The sequence below is a fragment of the Nelumbo nucifera genome, chromosome 1, assembly GCF_055504915.1.
Source record: "Nelumbo nucifera cultivar China Antique chromosome 1, China Antique-T2T, whole genome shotgun sequence".
NCBI classification, from domain to species: domain Eukaryota; kingdom Viridiplantae; phylum Streptophyta; class Magnoliopsida; order Proteales; family Nelumbonaceae; genus Nelumbo; species Nelumbo nucifera.
In genome coordinates, this window is record NC_142649.1 from 59,390,423 (window position 1) to 59,406,012 (window position 15,590).

Here is a 15,590-nt window from a genome sequence, read left to right on the forward strand (position 1 = left end):
AGTTGGCTTCACGCACCCCATGTGATTTCCCACATTTCCAGAGACATTTCGTCGTCTCCGTCACTGAGATAGGAGGGAAATCTCAAAGATGAAAAAATGGGAATGGAACATAGATTAAAAGCCATATCTATGTAGGTAAACATGAATCAAACTAAGGTTGTGGACTAATGATTTTGCTGTTTTATCAGAAAATGGCAAACGGTCAATTTGCAAAGCTTCTAGACGATAACAAGCTTAAGGGCCCAAACTATGCCGACTGGTACAGAAATCTTATGCTGGTCCTAACTTCTGAAAAGTTAGACAAGGTAGTGAAAAATCCTGCCCCGGAACGTCCGGGTGATAGGGCTTCTGAGGCCCGTAGGAGGGACTACCAAGATTGGGAGGATAAGAACTCCCTAGCCCGCTGCTTTGTCATTGCCTCATTAGACAACTCAATACAGAGGCAGTTCGATCAGATCAAACTTGCCAAGGACATATTGGACAGTATAAGGACAATGTATGAGGAGCAGAACCGTTCTACTCGACAGAAGGTCCTGAAATTGTTCATGACCGCGCAGATGACCAAAGGGCAGAAAGTTCATGACCATTGTCTTCGGATGATGGGATACATCAACGAACTTGAAGCTCTTGGATCCGGGCTAGATCTTGGCACGCAAGTGGATGCCATCCTAAATTCTTTGCCCTCTTCCTTCAATGCGTTCACTATGAACTACAATATGAATAAGCTGAATGTCAGCGTCCAGGAACTCAGCAATATGTTGCAGAGGGCCGAGGATTTACTCAAGAAGGATGAGCCTGTGGTTATGCTTGCTGATGCTAACAAATCGGGCAAGAGAAAGAGAAAGGCAAAGAAGCCTCAGAAGAAGACTACCAAACCCAAGAAGCAGAAGAAGAACAACGCATCTGATGTCTGTCACTTCTGCAAGCAGACCGGCCACTGGAAGAGGAACTGTCCTACCTACCTGGAATCTAAGAAAGGTAATATCGAAACTTGTGTCATAGAAACTAATATGTTAGTTACTTCTGTGTCCTAGTGTGTTGACTCCGGGGCTTCAACTCATGCGTGTAACTCACTGCAGGGGTTCAAAGTTAGCAGAAGGCTGAGTGAAGGTGAAGTGACACTGTTCTTGGGAACAACTGCAAGTGTTGCAGCTGCGGCAATAGGAACCGTAGAATTAGTTTTTAAAGAAGGAGTCCTTGTACTTAAAGATTGTCTTTATGTACAGAACTTGAGAAGGAATTTAATTTCTGTTTCAAAATTGTGTGCTGATGGATATACTGTTTACTTTAGTAATATGATTACTGTTAAACGGAATAATAAATTCATCGCATGCGGGGAGCTAGAGAACGGTCTCTATGTTCTGCATCCTTCTTTGGAAACTAACTTAACCGAAACTACGTCGGTCGAAAATCCCAAGAAAAGGACTCGTGATACAGTAAATCTCACGTGCCTCTGGCATTACCGACTTGGCCACATCGGTGTCGACCGAATCACAAGACTGGTAAAGGATGGTCCTTTGGATTTTCTAACCGTAGAAAATCTTCCCACTTGTGAACCTTGCCTCCAAGGTAAGATGACTAAGCGGCCATTTGACGGTAAACCTGAAAGATGTGCAGGCACACTTGACCTAATACATACTGATGTATGTGGTCCCCTGAGTGTTAGGACACGGAATCAACACGTGTACTTCATCACCTTTACAGATGATTTTTCACGATATGGTTACGTGTACCTAATGAGACATAAGTCTGAATCATTTGAAAAGTTCAAAGAGTTCAGACAAGAAGTCGAGAAACAGTTAGGGAGAGAAATTAAGGCCCTTCGATCAGATCGAGGTGGCGAGTATCTCTCTGACGAATTCAGGGACTACTTAAAGGCCAATGGGATAGTGTCACAACTAGCTCCTCCTGCTACACCTCAACTCAACGGTGTTTCAGAGAGGAGAAATAGGACCTTATTAGACATGGTCCGGTCACTTCTCGTACGCTCAGAATTACCCACATCCTTTTGGGGATACGCATTAGAGACTGCTATCTACGTGCTGAATAGGGTTCCAACCAAATCAGTTCCGAAAACTCCATATGAGCTTTGGACCAGAAGGAAGCCAAGTGCGAGACACTTGAAGATTTGGGGTTGTCCTGCACACGTTAAAAGAACAAGTGCGGACAAGTTGGAATCTAAAACCAGCCGTTGCCTGTTTATAGGTTACCCAAAGGATTCAATGGGTTATCTATTCTATGACCCAAGTGAGCAGAAAGTGTTCTGCAGTCGAAACGCCCGATTCTTAGAATCCGATTACATCCTGGACACCCATCGTCAGGAAATAGTTCTTGATGAGGAGAGCTCAGGAGCAGTGGGAGATGACCCACAAGTTCCAGGTAATGACCAACCTAGAAGGTCCACCCGGGTATCCAGATCACCAGTCCGATATGGTTATGACCAGGATAGTTACCTGGTGGAAGCCTTGACTAGTGAAGAGGATCCCGTGTCTTACGCGGAAGCTATGTTAGACATAGACTCCCAGAAGTGGGTGGAGGCCATGAGAGCCGAGATGGACTCAATGGAGACCAATGGAGTCTGGACTCTAGTGGATCCGCCCTCCGGGGTAAAAGCAATTGGTTGCAAATGGATGTCAAAACAGCGTTCCTGAATGGAGATCTTAGTGAAGATATCTACATGCAGCAGCCGCAAGGCTTCATTGCTGCTGGTCAGGAACACATGGTATGTAAACTTAATAGATCCATATATGGACTTAAGCAGGCTTCTAGGAGTTGGAACATCCGTTTTGATTCTGCAGTCAAAACATTTGACTTTGAGCAGAATCCAGATGAGCCCTGTGTTTACAGGAAATCCAGTGGGGATAAGATCACCTTTTTAGTCTTGTATGTGGACGATATCCTACTCATTGGGAATGATGTAGGAATGTTGACTTCGGTCAAGGTATGGCTATCACAGCAGTTCTCCATGAAAGATCTTGGAGAAGCTTCATACATACTGGGTCTTCGACTCTATAGAGATAGATCGAAGCGGATAATTGGATTATCCCAGGCTGCTTACATTGACAAAATTGTCAAAAGATACAGCATGGAAAACTCCAAGAAAGGAAACGTTCCTTTCAGGCACGGAGTCACTCTCTCCAAGAAGATGTCTCCCAAGACTTCTGAGGAGATTGAGAGCATGAGAGACGTTCCCTATGCCTCAGCTGTGGGGAGCATCATGTATGCCATGTTGTGCACTCGCCCGGACATAGCTCAGGCGGTGAGTGTGGTAAGCAGATTCCAGGCAAACCCAGGACAGGAGCATTGGACTGCTGTGAAGAACATACTCAAATACCTTCAAAGGACGAAAGAGTTTTGTCTGGTATTCGATGGTAGTTCACTGCAAGTTCTAGGGTATACCGATGCCGATTTCCAGTCGGATCTAGATGATAGAAAGTCTACATCTGGGTATGTTTTCACGATAGGATCGTGTGCTGTTTGCTGGAAAAGCAGCAAACAGGGGTCCACTGCAGACTCCACAACCAAGGCCGAGTACATTGCCGCAAGTGAAGCTGCCAAGGAAGCCGTGTGGATGAAGAAATTCATACACGAATTGGGAGCGATTCCATCCAGCACATCACCCATCCCGTTGTTGTGTGACAACAATGGAGCGATCGCCCAGGCTAAAGAGCCTCGGGCGCACTCGAAGTCAAAGCACATAGAGAGGAAGTACCATGTACTGCGGGAGATCGTTGGTAGAGGGGACGTCCTAATTCAAAAGGTAGCATCAGCGGATAATGTGGCAGACCCATTGACTAAGCCACTGACACAGAAGGTGTTTGAGAAACACGTGGAAAGTATGGGACTCCGGCTTGTACCAGATTGGACCTAAGTGCAAGTGGGAGCTGTTAGACAGTTTTGTATGCCCTTAGCTTCAATCATTTTGATGTACTTTTGTTATTTAGTGGAAATAAATAAAGTGCATGTTTGATTCATGTTGTTTGGTTTAATTCTGTGTAAAACCCTAAAACTGGACATTTGTAGAGACTCATGTTAGTTTTAAATGTTCACAGCCGTTGGATAAGTCTGGGGAGATTTATCCTGCCAAGGCTGATACTGGTGTGCCACCAAGTGTTGGGATGGCCTGTCTCAGCCATCAGGGTAAGACCCGAGGCACATACAGCATGGGATTACTTGAATCCTTGAACCGGACCAGATTTCCAGTCTTGCCCTGGACCTTGGAGATAGATGGGCAAAACTGGAAAGTTACACCTGACCCCTAGACTCGATTATGACACTTCACTAGGTGCTGGATCAGGCTGCCTTTGATATGCCAATCAGTGAGATCCTTAGTGGGGATCAAAACCTGGGTATGTTGGGGCAGTTTGAGAATTCATCTGAGTGGGTGGTCATAGTGACAGAATCAGCCACTTTGTCGGACAAAGGGTAATGATCGGGAATGCACTCTCTCTGATGGAAACCAAACTGCCGGCAGTTGATTTCAATCGTTGGAATTTTGTTTTTGCAAAATTAATATATTTACATATATATGTACGGTTTCAAAATGTTTGCAAATGGTTTTCATTCCCGGGATCCATGTGAGAGGAGAGTGCGGCACTGTTCCTTGCAGCCGAGGGAGAGGTCCTCTCTTGTCGGGCAGTGCTTGATCATTAAGGGCTGAGAGGTTAAGTGTAAGACCATTTAGGATAATACCTGATGGGCTAATCTTGCACCTGCCCACAGTCCCTGGGTTTTTATAAGATGGCTTGGCCCAGGGACCACTTAATGTAAGTGTTGGGCCCATAGGGTTCATACGATGGACTCAAGGGGTTCATTGAGATTTTCAATGAATTTGGCTGGGCCTTGTATTAAAGGCTGGGCCGAACCCATGTGGCTGGTGTGTAGATCAATGCTTGGGTCCCACGCCATACAAAGAAGCCCAACTGGGCAGCAGATTGGAAACTAATTAAACACTGAATACTTAATGGGCCAAAAGCCCATTTCGAAGTGGGCTGATATGATCACCCATCAATGGGGCGAATTTGAGATAGAAGTTAGCAAAAAGGATTGGGCTCTTAGCCTTATCCACTCTTAGAGACCAAATTCAAATCAGATTTGAATCTGGTAACCTCCTGATAAGATCAGGAGTAAGCTAACTCTATCTGGGAAAGGGATTAAGATTATCCCCTATCCAAATACTGATTTGGATTGGGATAACTCCTAATTAGGAGATTTCTTAATCAAGAAGAAAAGAGAGGAGATTTTCGAATGAACCAAGAGAGGGAAATCAGATTTCGATCCAAGAGGTTCTGGTAAGCAAGAAAGGTTCCTGCGAATTGAGATTAGATCTCATTCTCTCCAGAAAAGAAAACAGTTCAGCCTTTTCGTTTCTGGAAATCTCCTCCTGCCGCCGCCATCTGCATTGTTGCAAGATTTGATCTTTGCAGAAAAGAAAGTCAAGAAACCAGTTCTTGACATCAGTCTTGCAAGAAAGACTGAAAGAATTCAGTGTTTAGAACATCCAGGGGATTCTTGTGAAGGATCCAGTGTGTAGGACGCACCCTGCTGGTTCTGTTCCATCCACAGCTGTGTCATCTTCAGCAGGGACAGATCTTGGAGCATTCTTTGGGCGTGAACACCAACTTTGGGAGATACTGCTTCTCCGGATCAGGTATAATCCTCCCATTTATCTTTTGGTACAGATCTGGTTTGATTAGTGTTCAAGTAGATCCTTGAATATTGTATTCTAAATTCAGGGAATATGATTCCCAGTTTGGAGAAGGTAGGAAATTTTTGAAATTCGCCCCACCCATTCCGCAACCTTTATGGCGTCCATTAGATGGATCCTACCATTCTTTCAGAATCGAAGGTCGGATTCTCTCCAACCTGGGGAGAATGATGCAGTATGGGATTTGGACCAACTGAGCAAACATTTACAAAATTGGTTTTTGAAAACCCATCTTAGTACATATAAGAGGAAAGTAGTATTTGATGTGGGGGCTATGTTTGGGCCATTTTAATAGAGGAACACCTACCAGTTGGTTAACGTGGAAAGCTGGCACCAAGGAAGGTTGGACCATATGAGATAGTTAAAGTCATCACTGAGAATGACTAATGCTACCCAGTCATATACGTGCCCATGATGTTTTCAATGTCAAACACTTGGTAGAATATGTTGGCGATCAGTCAGATGCTGATTTGAATATGAGGACGGATTCTCCCTAACTTGGGGAGGTTGATGCAGTACAGGAAAAGGCCAATAAGTTCTATGCAAGGTAGGACCACTCCAAAACACATAAAAAGCTTGGATGACATCACTAACCCAACCGAGTTAGTGATGAGAATAAAAACTATCATATTTTTATCCCTCAATATTCAGTATTTTATACTTAATATTTGCATCGAGGATCAATGATACGAATCAAAGATGAACTTGTCCCTTCAACCGGAAGCTATCTCCCATCAATTTGATCTTTGCCTTCTACTATTTTCTGTTGTTTTCTGCTATTTTCTTATTTTCCTTAGCTTTACAACCCCCTTACTTCGTTGGAAAAAAATCCACCCAATCCCTGTGGAGATGACCTTGCTCATCACTATCTACAAATTATTTAATTGGAGCAAGACTTTTTATCTTTGGTTGGATTCGACACCCACCAGTTAGCTCCTACATGAAACTTCTATCTTAGTTCGGAATTACCAAGTTAGCACCAGCACAAAACTTCTATTTTGGTTCGAATTTACCAAGCTAGTGCCAGCACGGAATTTCTATCTTCGAATTTACCAAGATAGCATCAACATGGAATTTCTATCTTAGTTCGAATATACTAAGATAGTGTTAGTGCAGGACTTCTATTCTAGTTCAGAATTACCAAATTAGTATTAGATTATGATTATTGAATTTTTGTTCAATTACGACTTTCTTTTTGAAGAGTTTTAGTAGGATTCTATTATGGAGTGTTTTCATAGATTAGGAAACTTTCTTGTAGGAGCCATAAGGGTGTATGCCTATATAAAGAGTAGCTAGGAGAAGGCTAAGACAGTTTTTGATATTGAATTTTCTCTTTATTATTTGATGAAGAATTCTTCTTCTTGATAGTTCAATTTTTGTTCTTTTCTTTAAAGCTTTTCTCAACATGTTTCATTTTGGTACTGTGCCAAGAAGGATGCTTACCTATTTGTAGCTAGGAAGAATGCCTGAATTCTAGAATTGACAGGTCATGCATACACATCCGAAACCTCTGACTACATCTTGTTGGTGTTAGACAGTGTATGCCCTTAGCTCCAATCAGATTGATGTACATATCCATTTATTGTAAATGAATAAAAAAGTACTTAATTGATTCATGTTATATTTGGTGTGTTTCTGTGTAATTACCCTTAAACTGGACACTTATGAGACTCGTGTTAATTTATATGTTCACAACCGTTGGATAGACTTGGGAAAGTTTATCCTGCCAAGGCTGACACTGATATGCTGCCAAGAAGGTTGGGGCAGCCTATCTCAACTGCCACAGTTAGACCCAAAGCACATGCAGTGTGTGTTTGTTTGAAACACTAAATCCGGACCAATTTCCAGTTATGCCCTGGACCTTGGAGACTAGTGGGCAAAACTGGAAAGTTACACATAACCCCTAGACTTGGTATTGCACTATGTGTCGGATTGGGTTGTCTTTGATGTGCCAATCAATGAGATCCTTCAGGGTCAAAACTTGGGTATGTTGAGGTAGTTTGAGAATTCACTTGAGTGGATGATAATAGTGATAGGATCAACCCCTTTGTCAAACAAAGTGAATGATCGGGACTGCACTCTCTCTGATCGAAACCAAAACTACGACAGTTGACTTCAAACTTGTTTGAGATTTATTTTGCAAAATATATTTATAGGATAATATATATATATATATATATTAAGTTTTAAGAAAAAGGTTTTCAAAAGGTTTTAATTCCTAGGACCCATCTGAGCAAATAGAGCAACACTTCACCTTGCAGCCAAGGAAGAGGTCCTTCCCTGTCGGGCAGTGGTTGATCGTTAAGGGTTGAGAGGTTAAGTGTAAGAGACCATTTAGGGCTGATTACATGATGGGCTATATCCTACTTAAGTCCATTATCCTTGGGCCTTCATATGGCTAGACTCATGGATTATTTAAGGTAAATGTTGGGCCCATTAAGAGCCCATGCTGATAGATTCAAGGGTTCACTGTACTTGACAGTGAATTCGGCCAGGCCTTTTCACAGAGGCTGGGCTGAACCCATATGGGCTTATGTAGGGTCATTGTTGGGGTCCCATGCCATACAAAGAGAACCAAATGGGCCAACAACTAATTAGGGTCATGAGCCACTTACTTAATGGGCCTAAAGCCCATGATTAATTTGATTAATCAAGTGGTCACATGACAACTTAAGCAATCATGTGACATGGGTAAATATGGGTATGGATATGGGTTTGTATCAATAGTTAGGATAAGAGGATAAGTCTTATCCACTTGAAGAGTCCAGATCCAAATAAAGATTTGGATTAGGAGCCTCCTAATTCGATTAGGAGGGTTGGTTCTTAAGGCTTATAAAAGGAGGAGGGTGAATTGCTCTAGTGATCACATCTGCTCTTGCGCCCTAAACCCTAGTTCGACCTCCAGTTCTTGAACTAATAAAGATCAGTTATGATATCCTATATTTTCAAGAAAATATTAGATCCAATTCATGCTCACCTCCCTTGCTCGATCCAAGCTATTGGATTAGAGTTCTTGTTGAAGGACTGTGTTGCTTAATTGAGTTCAACCTAAGCTGCGTCATCTTCAGTGAAAGCTAGTTTTGGTACTCTCTTTGGGCATGAACTACCACTTTGGGAGCTACACTTGTGGATTCTGTATCAGGTATATTTCACCCATTTATTTTGGTTTTAGATGTGGTCCGGTTCGGTGCAAGAACGATCCTTGAAAAATGCAATTTTTTTAAAAATTGGGAATATGATTCCCAGAAGTGTAAAAGAATTTTTTTTTTTAATTTTGCCCAGCCATCTTGCATGGTTCGGTCATCAATATGATGGATTTCCCCTTCCTTCAGTGGTATCAGAGCCAATGGTTCAATCTTGAACCGAAATTAAATCAAATCTGAAACAGGCCCAAATTTGCAGAATTGTTCTACCCGATTTGCATAGTTAGCAGTTTTCTAAGAAATTGGTTCTCAGTTTTTTGGTGATCTTATCTATTTTTTTTTTTATTTTATTCTGTTATATTTTAAGAATTTTTCTATTATTATTTCTTGGAATTTTGGGTTGTCTATGTCATGGAGATCGAATTCTTTATTTGGTGCCAAGATCTACACACCAAAATTATTTATTTGCTCATTAGTCTGTAAATAATTTTTTTTTTTATTTTTAGACAAAATGTATTAGGATTTACTTTGATGTAATTAAAAGAAAATTAGTTTTTTTTTTTATTTTTTTTACATTGGAAGACCTACTGGAGCGCACAGAGGAAAAGAAGAAATTTTGCAAAAAAATTTACAATCTGCAATTAATTAGTTTTTGTAGGTTTGCAATTCGTCTGAATCAGATTCGGACCATCACACTTGCAGCCCTAGATTGTTTGTTTTTGCTGTGATTGATTGTCAATATCCAACTGTTAAAATTTCAGATCAAATTATTGTGAATGGTAGCATGTTTTGGACACCAAACCCTAGGCAGAATTGACCTAGTTTGGTCCAAACTAGTTGGACCAAACCCATGTTTCAATGGGGTCTGATCTCAACCCCATGGGTCATGTCTTAGGTGGCTCAAATTCAGTTATGAGCCAAGGGTTTGATGGCCCATCACATGGAACAATTCAGCCCTCTCTTGAAAAACCTAGTTTAAGTTAAGTTAAAGCAACATCAGCCCATCTGTTATGTGGGCCGAACTGCGCTTTGCAGTTTAGCCCATATACCTAGATGATATTATTGGATAATTCATAGGCCTTTAATGGGATAATTGTGTGTTAACTTAAATTAATTAGGGTTTTACAAGCTTTTAATTGATTTGACCAATTTGCTTATGTGAATGCTTGTGATGTGTTGAATGTGATTCATACATGGGACATAAGTGTATGTGGCTCTCTTTGAACATCATGGATGAATGCACATTATTGCCATGATGCCCAATGATCATTGGATGATCTCCCTTCTCAATGGGCCCCCTTTTCAATTTCTCCTTAAGAGGAACCCCGCAGAACCCTAGCCCGTTTTGGGCCCATTTGAATCTGACTTTATGAAAGTCAGTGGGAGCCACTTTGTTATGACCTAAAACAGACCTAGGAACTGTTTTACTTGTTCCCTTTGGATTAATGTGCAAGAGATTGGGAATATCATATGATGAATTCTCTAAAGGCCTTCTGTCATTAGCATGAAGGTAGGCTAAATTGGTGGGTGGAGATGCACCATAAAATTGGCTATCCATTTTGCTGGTCCAATTGGTTGGATTGCTTCATGAGATGATAGAGGCATCATAGAATGATGTGGGAGAGGCATATCTTAAAATGGAAGACTCTTTCATAGTACCTTGGGGTCCATGATATGACGGGTCAGCACTTACTAGATATAAAGGTTTAACCTAAAATGGCAATGAACCTTGTCTGATGGGGGCCAAAGGGAAAGCTCATTGGATTGGTGGATATAATCCTTCACAGATAGTGTTGGGGCTTTGTAGCTGAAATAGTTGGCTCCATTCACCTATGTGATTTCCCACATTTCTAGGGGCATGCATCGTGTCCCCGTCACTGAGATAGAAGGAAAATCTCAAAAATGAGTAAATGGATATGAAACATAGATAAAGGACCATTCTATGTAAGATAACATGAATTAATTTTAGGTCATGGACTAATATCTGTTGCCTTTTATCAGAAATGGCACATGGACAATTAGCTAAACTATTGGATAATAACAAACTTAAGGAACCCAACTATGTTGACTGGTACCATAACCTTAATCTGGTTTTGACGTTTGAGAAATTGGACAAGGTTGCCAAGAACCCTACTCCGAAACGTCCAGAAGACAAGGATTCTGAAGCATGTAGGAGGGAATATCAGGAATGATAAGAGAAAAATTCTCTTGCTCGGTGTTATATTGATAAATCTTTAGATAATGCTATCCAGAGGCAATTCGATAAGATCGAAATTTGTAAAGACATTCTGGATAGTCTAAAGACTATGTATGAGGAGCAGAATCATTCAAACTGTCAGAATGTCCTCAAGCTGTTGATGACCATACAGATGAACGAGAGCCAGCATGTCCATGACCACACCATGTAGATGATGGGGTATGTTAACGAACTGGAGTATCTTGGATCCCAGCTCGATGATGACACCAAAACTAATGCCATCCTAAATTCTCTGCCTCCCTCCTTTAATCAGTTTGTCATGAACTATAACATGAACAAGCTAAAGGTTAGCCTTTAAGAACTCAACATGTTTCAGAGGGCTAAGAAACTGATTAAGAAGGATAAGTCGGTAAGCATGATTGTTGAAGGTCTGGCAAGAGAAAGAGGAAGGGCAAGAAGAGGCCTCAGAAGAAAGTGGGCAAGTCGAAAAAGCAGAAGAGAAACAAAGCATTAGATAAATGTCACTTTTGCAAACAGACCAGACACTGGAAGAGGAACTGTCCTCAGTATCTAGAATCCAAGAACAAAGAAGGTAATTTCGAATCTCTTGTCATAGAGACCAATATGTTGGTTACTTCTGTATCCTAGTGTATTAACTTTGGGGCTTCTACTCATGCATGTAATACATTGCAAGGGTTTAGAGAAAGCAAGGCTGAATGATGACAAGGTGGTTCTTTACTTGGGGACTTCTGTAACAGTTGCACCTACAACTATAGGAACTATAGATTTAATTTTCAAAAAAGGAATTGTGACACATAAAGATTGTCTTTATGTACCGTTACTAAGAAGAAATTTGATTTCAGTTTCAAAACTATGTAAGGATGGTTATTTTGTTCTATTTAGCGATACAATTACTATCAAATTGAATAACAAATTCCTTACTCATAGAGAACTTGAGAATGATCTCTATGTCCTCTGTCCTTCTCTAGAAGTGAACATAATCGAAACTACGTCGGATCATAACCCCAAGAAAAGAACACGTGATATGGTTAATTCCACGTGCTTGTGGCATTATTGACTTTGCCATATCAACATAGATCGTATCACAAGATTGGTATAGGATGGTCCTTTGGATTGTCTAACTGTAGAAGATCTTCCAACTTGTGAACCTTGCCTTCAGGGTAAGATGACGAAACGGCCATTTATGGGTAAGCCTAAAAGATCTACAGGCACACTCGACCTGATACATACTAATGTATATGGTCCCATGAATGTTAAGACACGAAACCAGTACTGTTATTTTATAACTTTCACCGATGATTATTCTCGGTATGGTTACGTGTACCTAATGAGACATAAGTCCGAATCCTTTGAAAAGTTCAAGGAGTTCAGACAAAAAGTCGAGAAATAGTTGGGGAGAAAGATCAAAATCCTTTTATCAGATCAAGGAGGTGAATATCTCTCTGACGAATTCAGGGACTACCTTAAGAATAATGGGATTATATGGCAGTTGTCTCTTCCTGCTACACCACAATTAAACGGTGTGTCAAAGAGGGGAAACCAACCTCTATTAGATATGGTCCGATCACTCCTCGTATTAGAGACTGTTATATGCATGTTGAACCGGGTTCCAACCAAATCCATTCCTAAGACTCCCTATGAGTTATGGACCGGTAAGAAACCAAGTGTGAGACACTTGAAAACCAGATGATAGAAAGTCTACATCTGGTTACATCTTCACGATAAGGTCTTGTATAGTAAGAAAAATAGTCCACGACCCAGGCCAAGCACATTGTCGTAAGTAAGGCTGCCTAATGAATGAAATTGTTCATCCTGGAATTTGGAATTCTACCATATCACTCCATTCCACTGTTGTGTGACAACACTGGATATATGGGAGATTGTTGGTAGAGGGGACATCCAGATTCAAAAGGTAGCATCAGCAAAAAATGTAGTAGACCCATTGACTAAGCCATTGACACAGAAAGTGCTTGAAAAACACGTGGACAGTATGGGACTCCAACTTGTACTCGATTGGAGCTAAGTGCAAGTAGGAGTTGTTAGATAGTGTATGCCCTTAGCTCCAATCAGATTGATAATCATATCCATTTATTGTAAATGAATAAAAGTACATAATTTATTCATGTTATATTTAGTGTGTTTCTGTGTAATTACCCTTAAACTGGACACTTACGAGACTCGTGTTATATTCTCAGCCGTTGGATAGACTTGGGGAAGTTTATCTTGCCAAGGCTAACACTGATGTGCTGCCAAGAAGGTTGGGGCAGCCTGTCTCAGCTGCCAAGGCTAGACCCAAAGCACATGTAGTGTGTATTTGTTTGAAACACTGAACCTGGACCAATTTCCAGTTATGCCCTAGACCTTAGAGACTGGTGGGCAAAACTAAAAAGTTACACATAACCCCTAGACTCGATTATGGTACTGTAGTGGGTGTCAGATTAAGCTATCTTTGATGCGTCGATTAATGAGATCCTTCAGGGTCAAAACCTAGATATGTTAGGGAAGTCTAAGAATTCACTCGAGTGGGTGATCATAGTGACAGGATCAACCCCTTTGTCGGGTAAAGTGAATGATCAGGATTAAACTCTCTTTGATGGAAACCAAAATTGTCGGCATTCGATTTCAAACTTGTTTGAGATTTGTTTTGAAAAATATATTTATATGAATATATATTTATATATATATATATATATTATGTTTTAAGAAAAAGGTTTGCAAAAGGTTTTAATTCCCACGACCTATCCAAGCAAAGAGTGAAACACTGCACCGTGCAGCCAAGGAAGGGTCCTTCCCTGTCGAGCAGTGATTGATCATTAAGGGCTGAGAGGTTAAGTGTAAGAGACCATTTAGGGTTGATTATCTGATGGGCTATATCCTACTTAAGTCCATTGTCATTGGGCCTTCATAGGATGGCTGGACTCAAGGATCATTTAATGTAAATGTTGGGCCCATTAAGAGCCCATGCTAATGGACTTAGGGGTTCACTGTACTTGACAGTGAATTCGGCCAGGCCTTTTCACAGAGGCTGGGTCGAACCCATATGGGCTTATGTAGGGTCCTTGTTGGGGTCCCATGCCATACAAAGAGAACCAAATGAGACAGCAACTAATTAGGGTTGTGAGCCACTTACTTAATGGGCCTAAAGCCCATGATTAATTAGATTAATCAAGTGGTCACATGATAGCTTAAACAGTCATGTGATATGGGTGAATATGGGTTTGGATCAGTATTTAGGATAAGAGGATAAGTCTTATCCACTTGAAGAGTCTAGATCCAAATAAATATTTGGATTAGGAGCCTCCTAATTCGATTATGAGTGCTGGTTCTTAAGGTTTATAAAAGGAGGAGGGCGAACTGCTCCAGTGATCACATCTGCTCTCAGTTCTCTCCTTTTGCTCTTGTCGCCCTAAACCCTAGTTCAATCTCTAGTTCTTGAACTGATAAAGATCAGTTTTGATATCTGACTTTTGCAAAAAAATATCAAATCCTATTCTTTCTCACCTCCCTTGCTCGATCCAAGCTATTGGATTACAGTTCTTGCTAAAGGACTATGTTGTTGAACCGACTTCAACCTAAGCTGTGCCATTTTTAGTGGAAGATGGTTTTAGTACCCTCTTTGGGTGTAAACTACCACTTTGGGAGCTACACTTGTGGATTCCATATCAGGTATACTTCTCCCTTCCTTTTGGTTTCAGATATGGTCTGGTTCGATGTAAGAATGATCCTTGAAAAATGCAGTTTTTCTAAAATTGGGAATACGATTCCCGAAAGGATAAAAGAAAATTTTTGGAAGTTCGCCTAGCCATCTTGCATGGTTCGGCCATCTATATGATGGATTTCCCCTTCCTTCAGTTGGCAAGTGACATGTTGAAGTACATGGGCCAAGGTGTAGCCCATTTCTTCTGTAATTGTGACACATAGTCAAGTTGGCGCAACCACAAGTAATTATTCAATTGTTTTAGACTTCCAAGTGGTGTTTTAGTTGATTGCTCATCACCACTTGAATATCTCAAATTAGTATCCTTGGTGATCTGAGCAAGCAAGTACATGTGACGGGATCAATGTTACCTTGGCCCTCAAGTTACACTTTTAGTCTAACAAGATTGATCCTTAGTTATAGAACTTTACCGTACCGACTTAATTGGATGAGGTAATCAATCATAGAAGATGCGCTGGTTTGTTTAGAAGAATGGTGAAGGCAATGAGACGAAAGTTATGGTCATGGTTCTCAAAATAGATGGTTGGACCGTTCGGCCCGAGAACCGTTCAGGCAATCAATTCCATTTTACTCTAAACCCAGTCTCTGGCCAAAAATCATTAAATTAATCAACGACCCGTTGACTTAGGCAATTGAACCGTCGACCTGTTCAACAGTTTTTTGTCATTTTTTATTTTAATTATTTATTTTTTATTTTTTGTCAAAATGGGCCATCCATTTGAACTGGACGGTCAAACTGTCAACCTGGAAAATGGTTTCATTTCTAGGTCTTTTTTAAAACCATGGTTATGGTACGAGGTGAGG

General features: G+C 40.9%; 1 protein-coding gene across 1 annotated transcript; it reads left to right on the top strand.

Moving 5' to 3' along the window:
* The first annotated feature begins 10,853 nt into the window (after nucleotides 1-10,853).
* Nucleotides 10,854-11,258, top strand: LOC109114096 (uncharacterized). The gene is made up of 2 exons (XM_019196187.1): nucleotides 10,854-11,019; nucleotides 11,089-11,258. The coding sequence occupies exons 1-2, from the start codon at nucleotides 10,854-10,856 to the stop codon at nucleotides 11,256-11,258; spliced, it is 336 nt and encodes a 111-aa protein (XP_019051732.1).
* Nucleotides 11,259-15,590: the final 4,332 nt, after the last annotated feature.

Bases quoted from the DNA above. Each gene is read 5' to 3' on its own strand.
- LOC109114096 (XM_019196187.1), top strand. From the start codon at position 10,854: ATGGCACATGGACAATTAGCTAAACTATTGGATAATAACAAACTTAAG. The intron at 11,020-11,088 runs GTAGGAGGGAAT...ATAAATCTTTAG, and splicing joins AGACAAGGATTCTGAAGCAT to ATAATGCTATCCAGAGGCAA.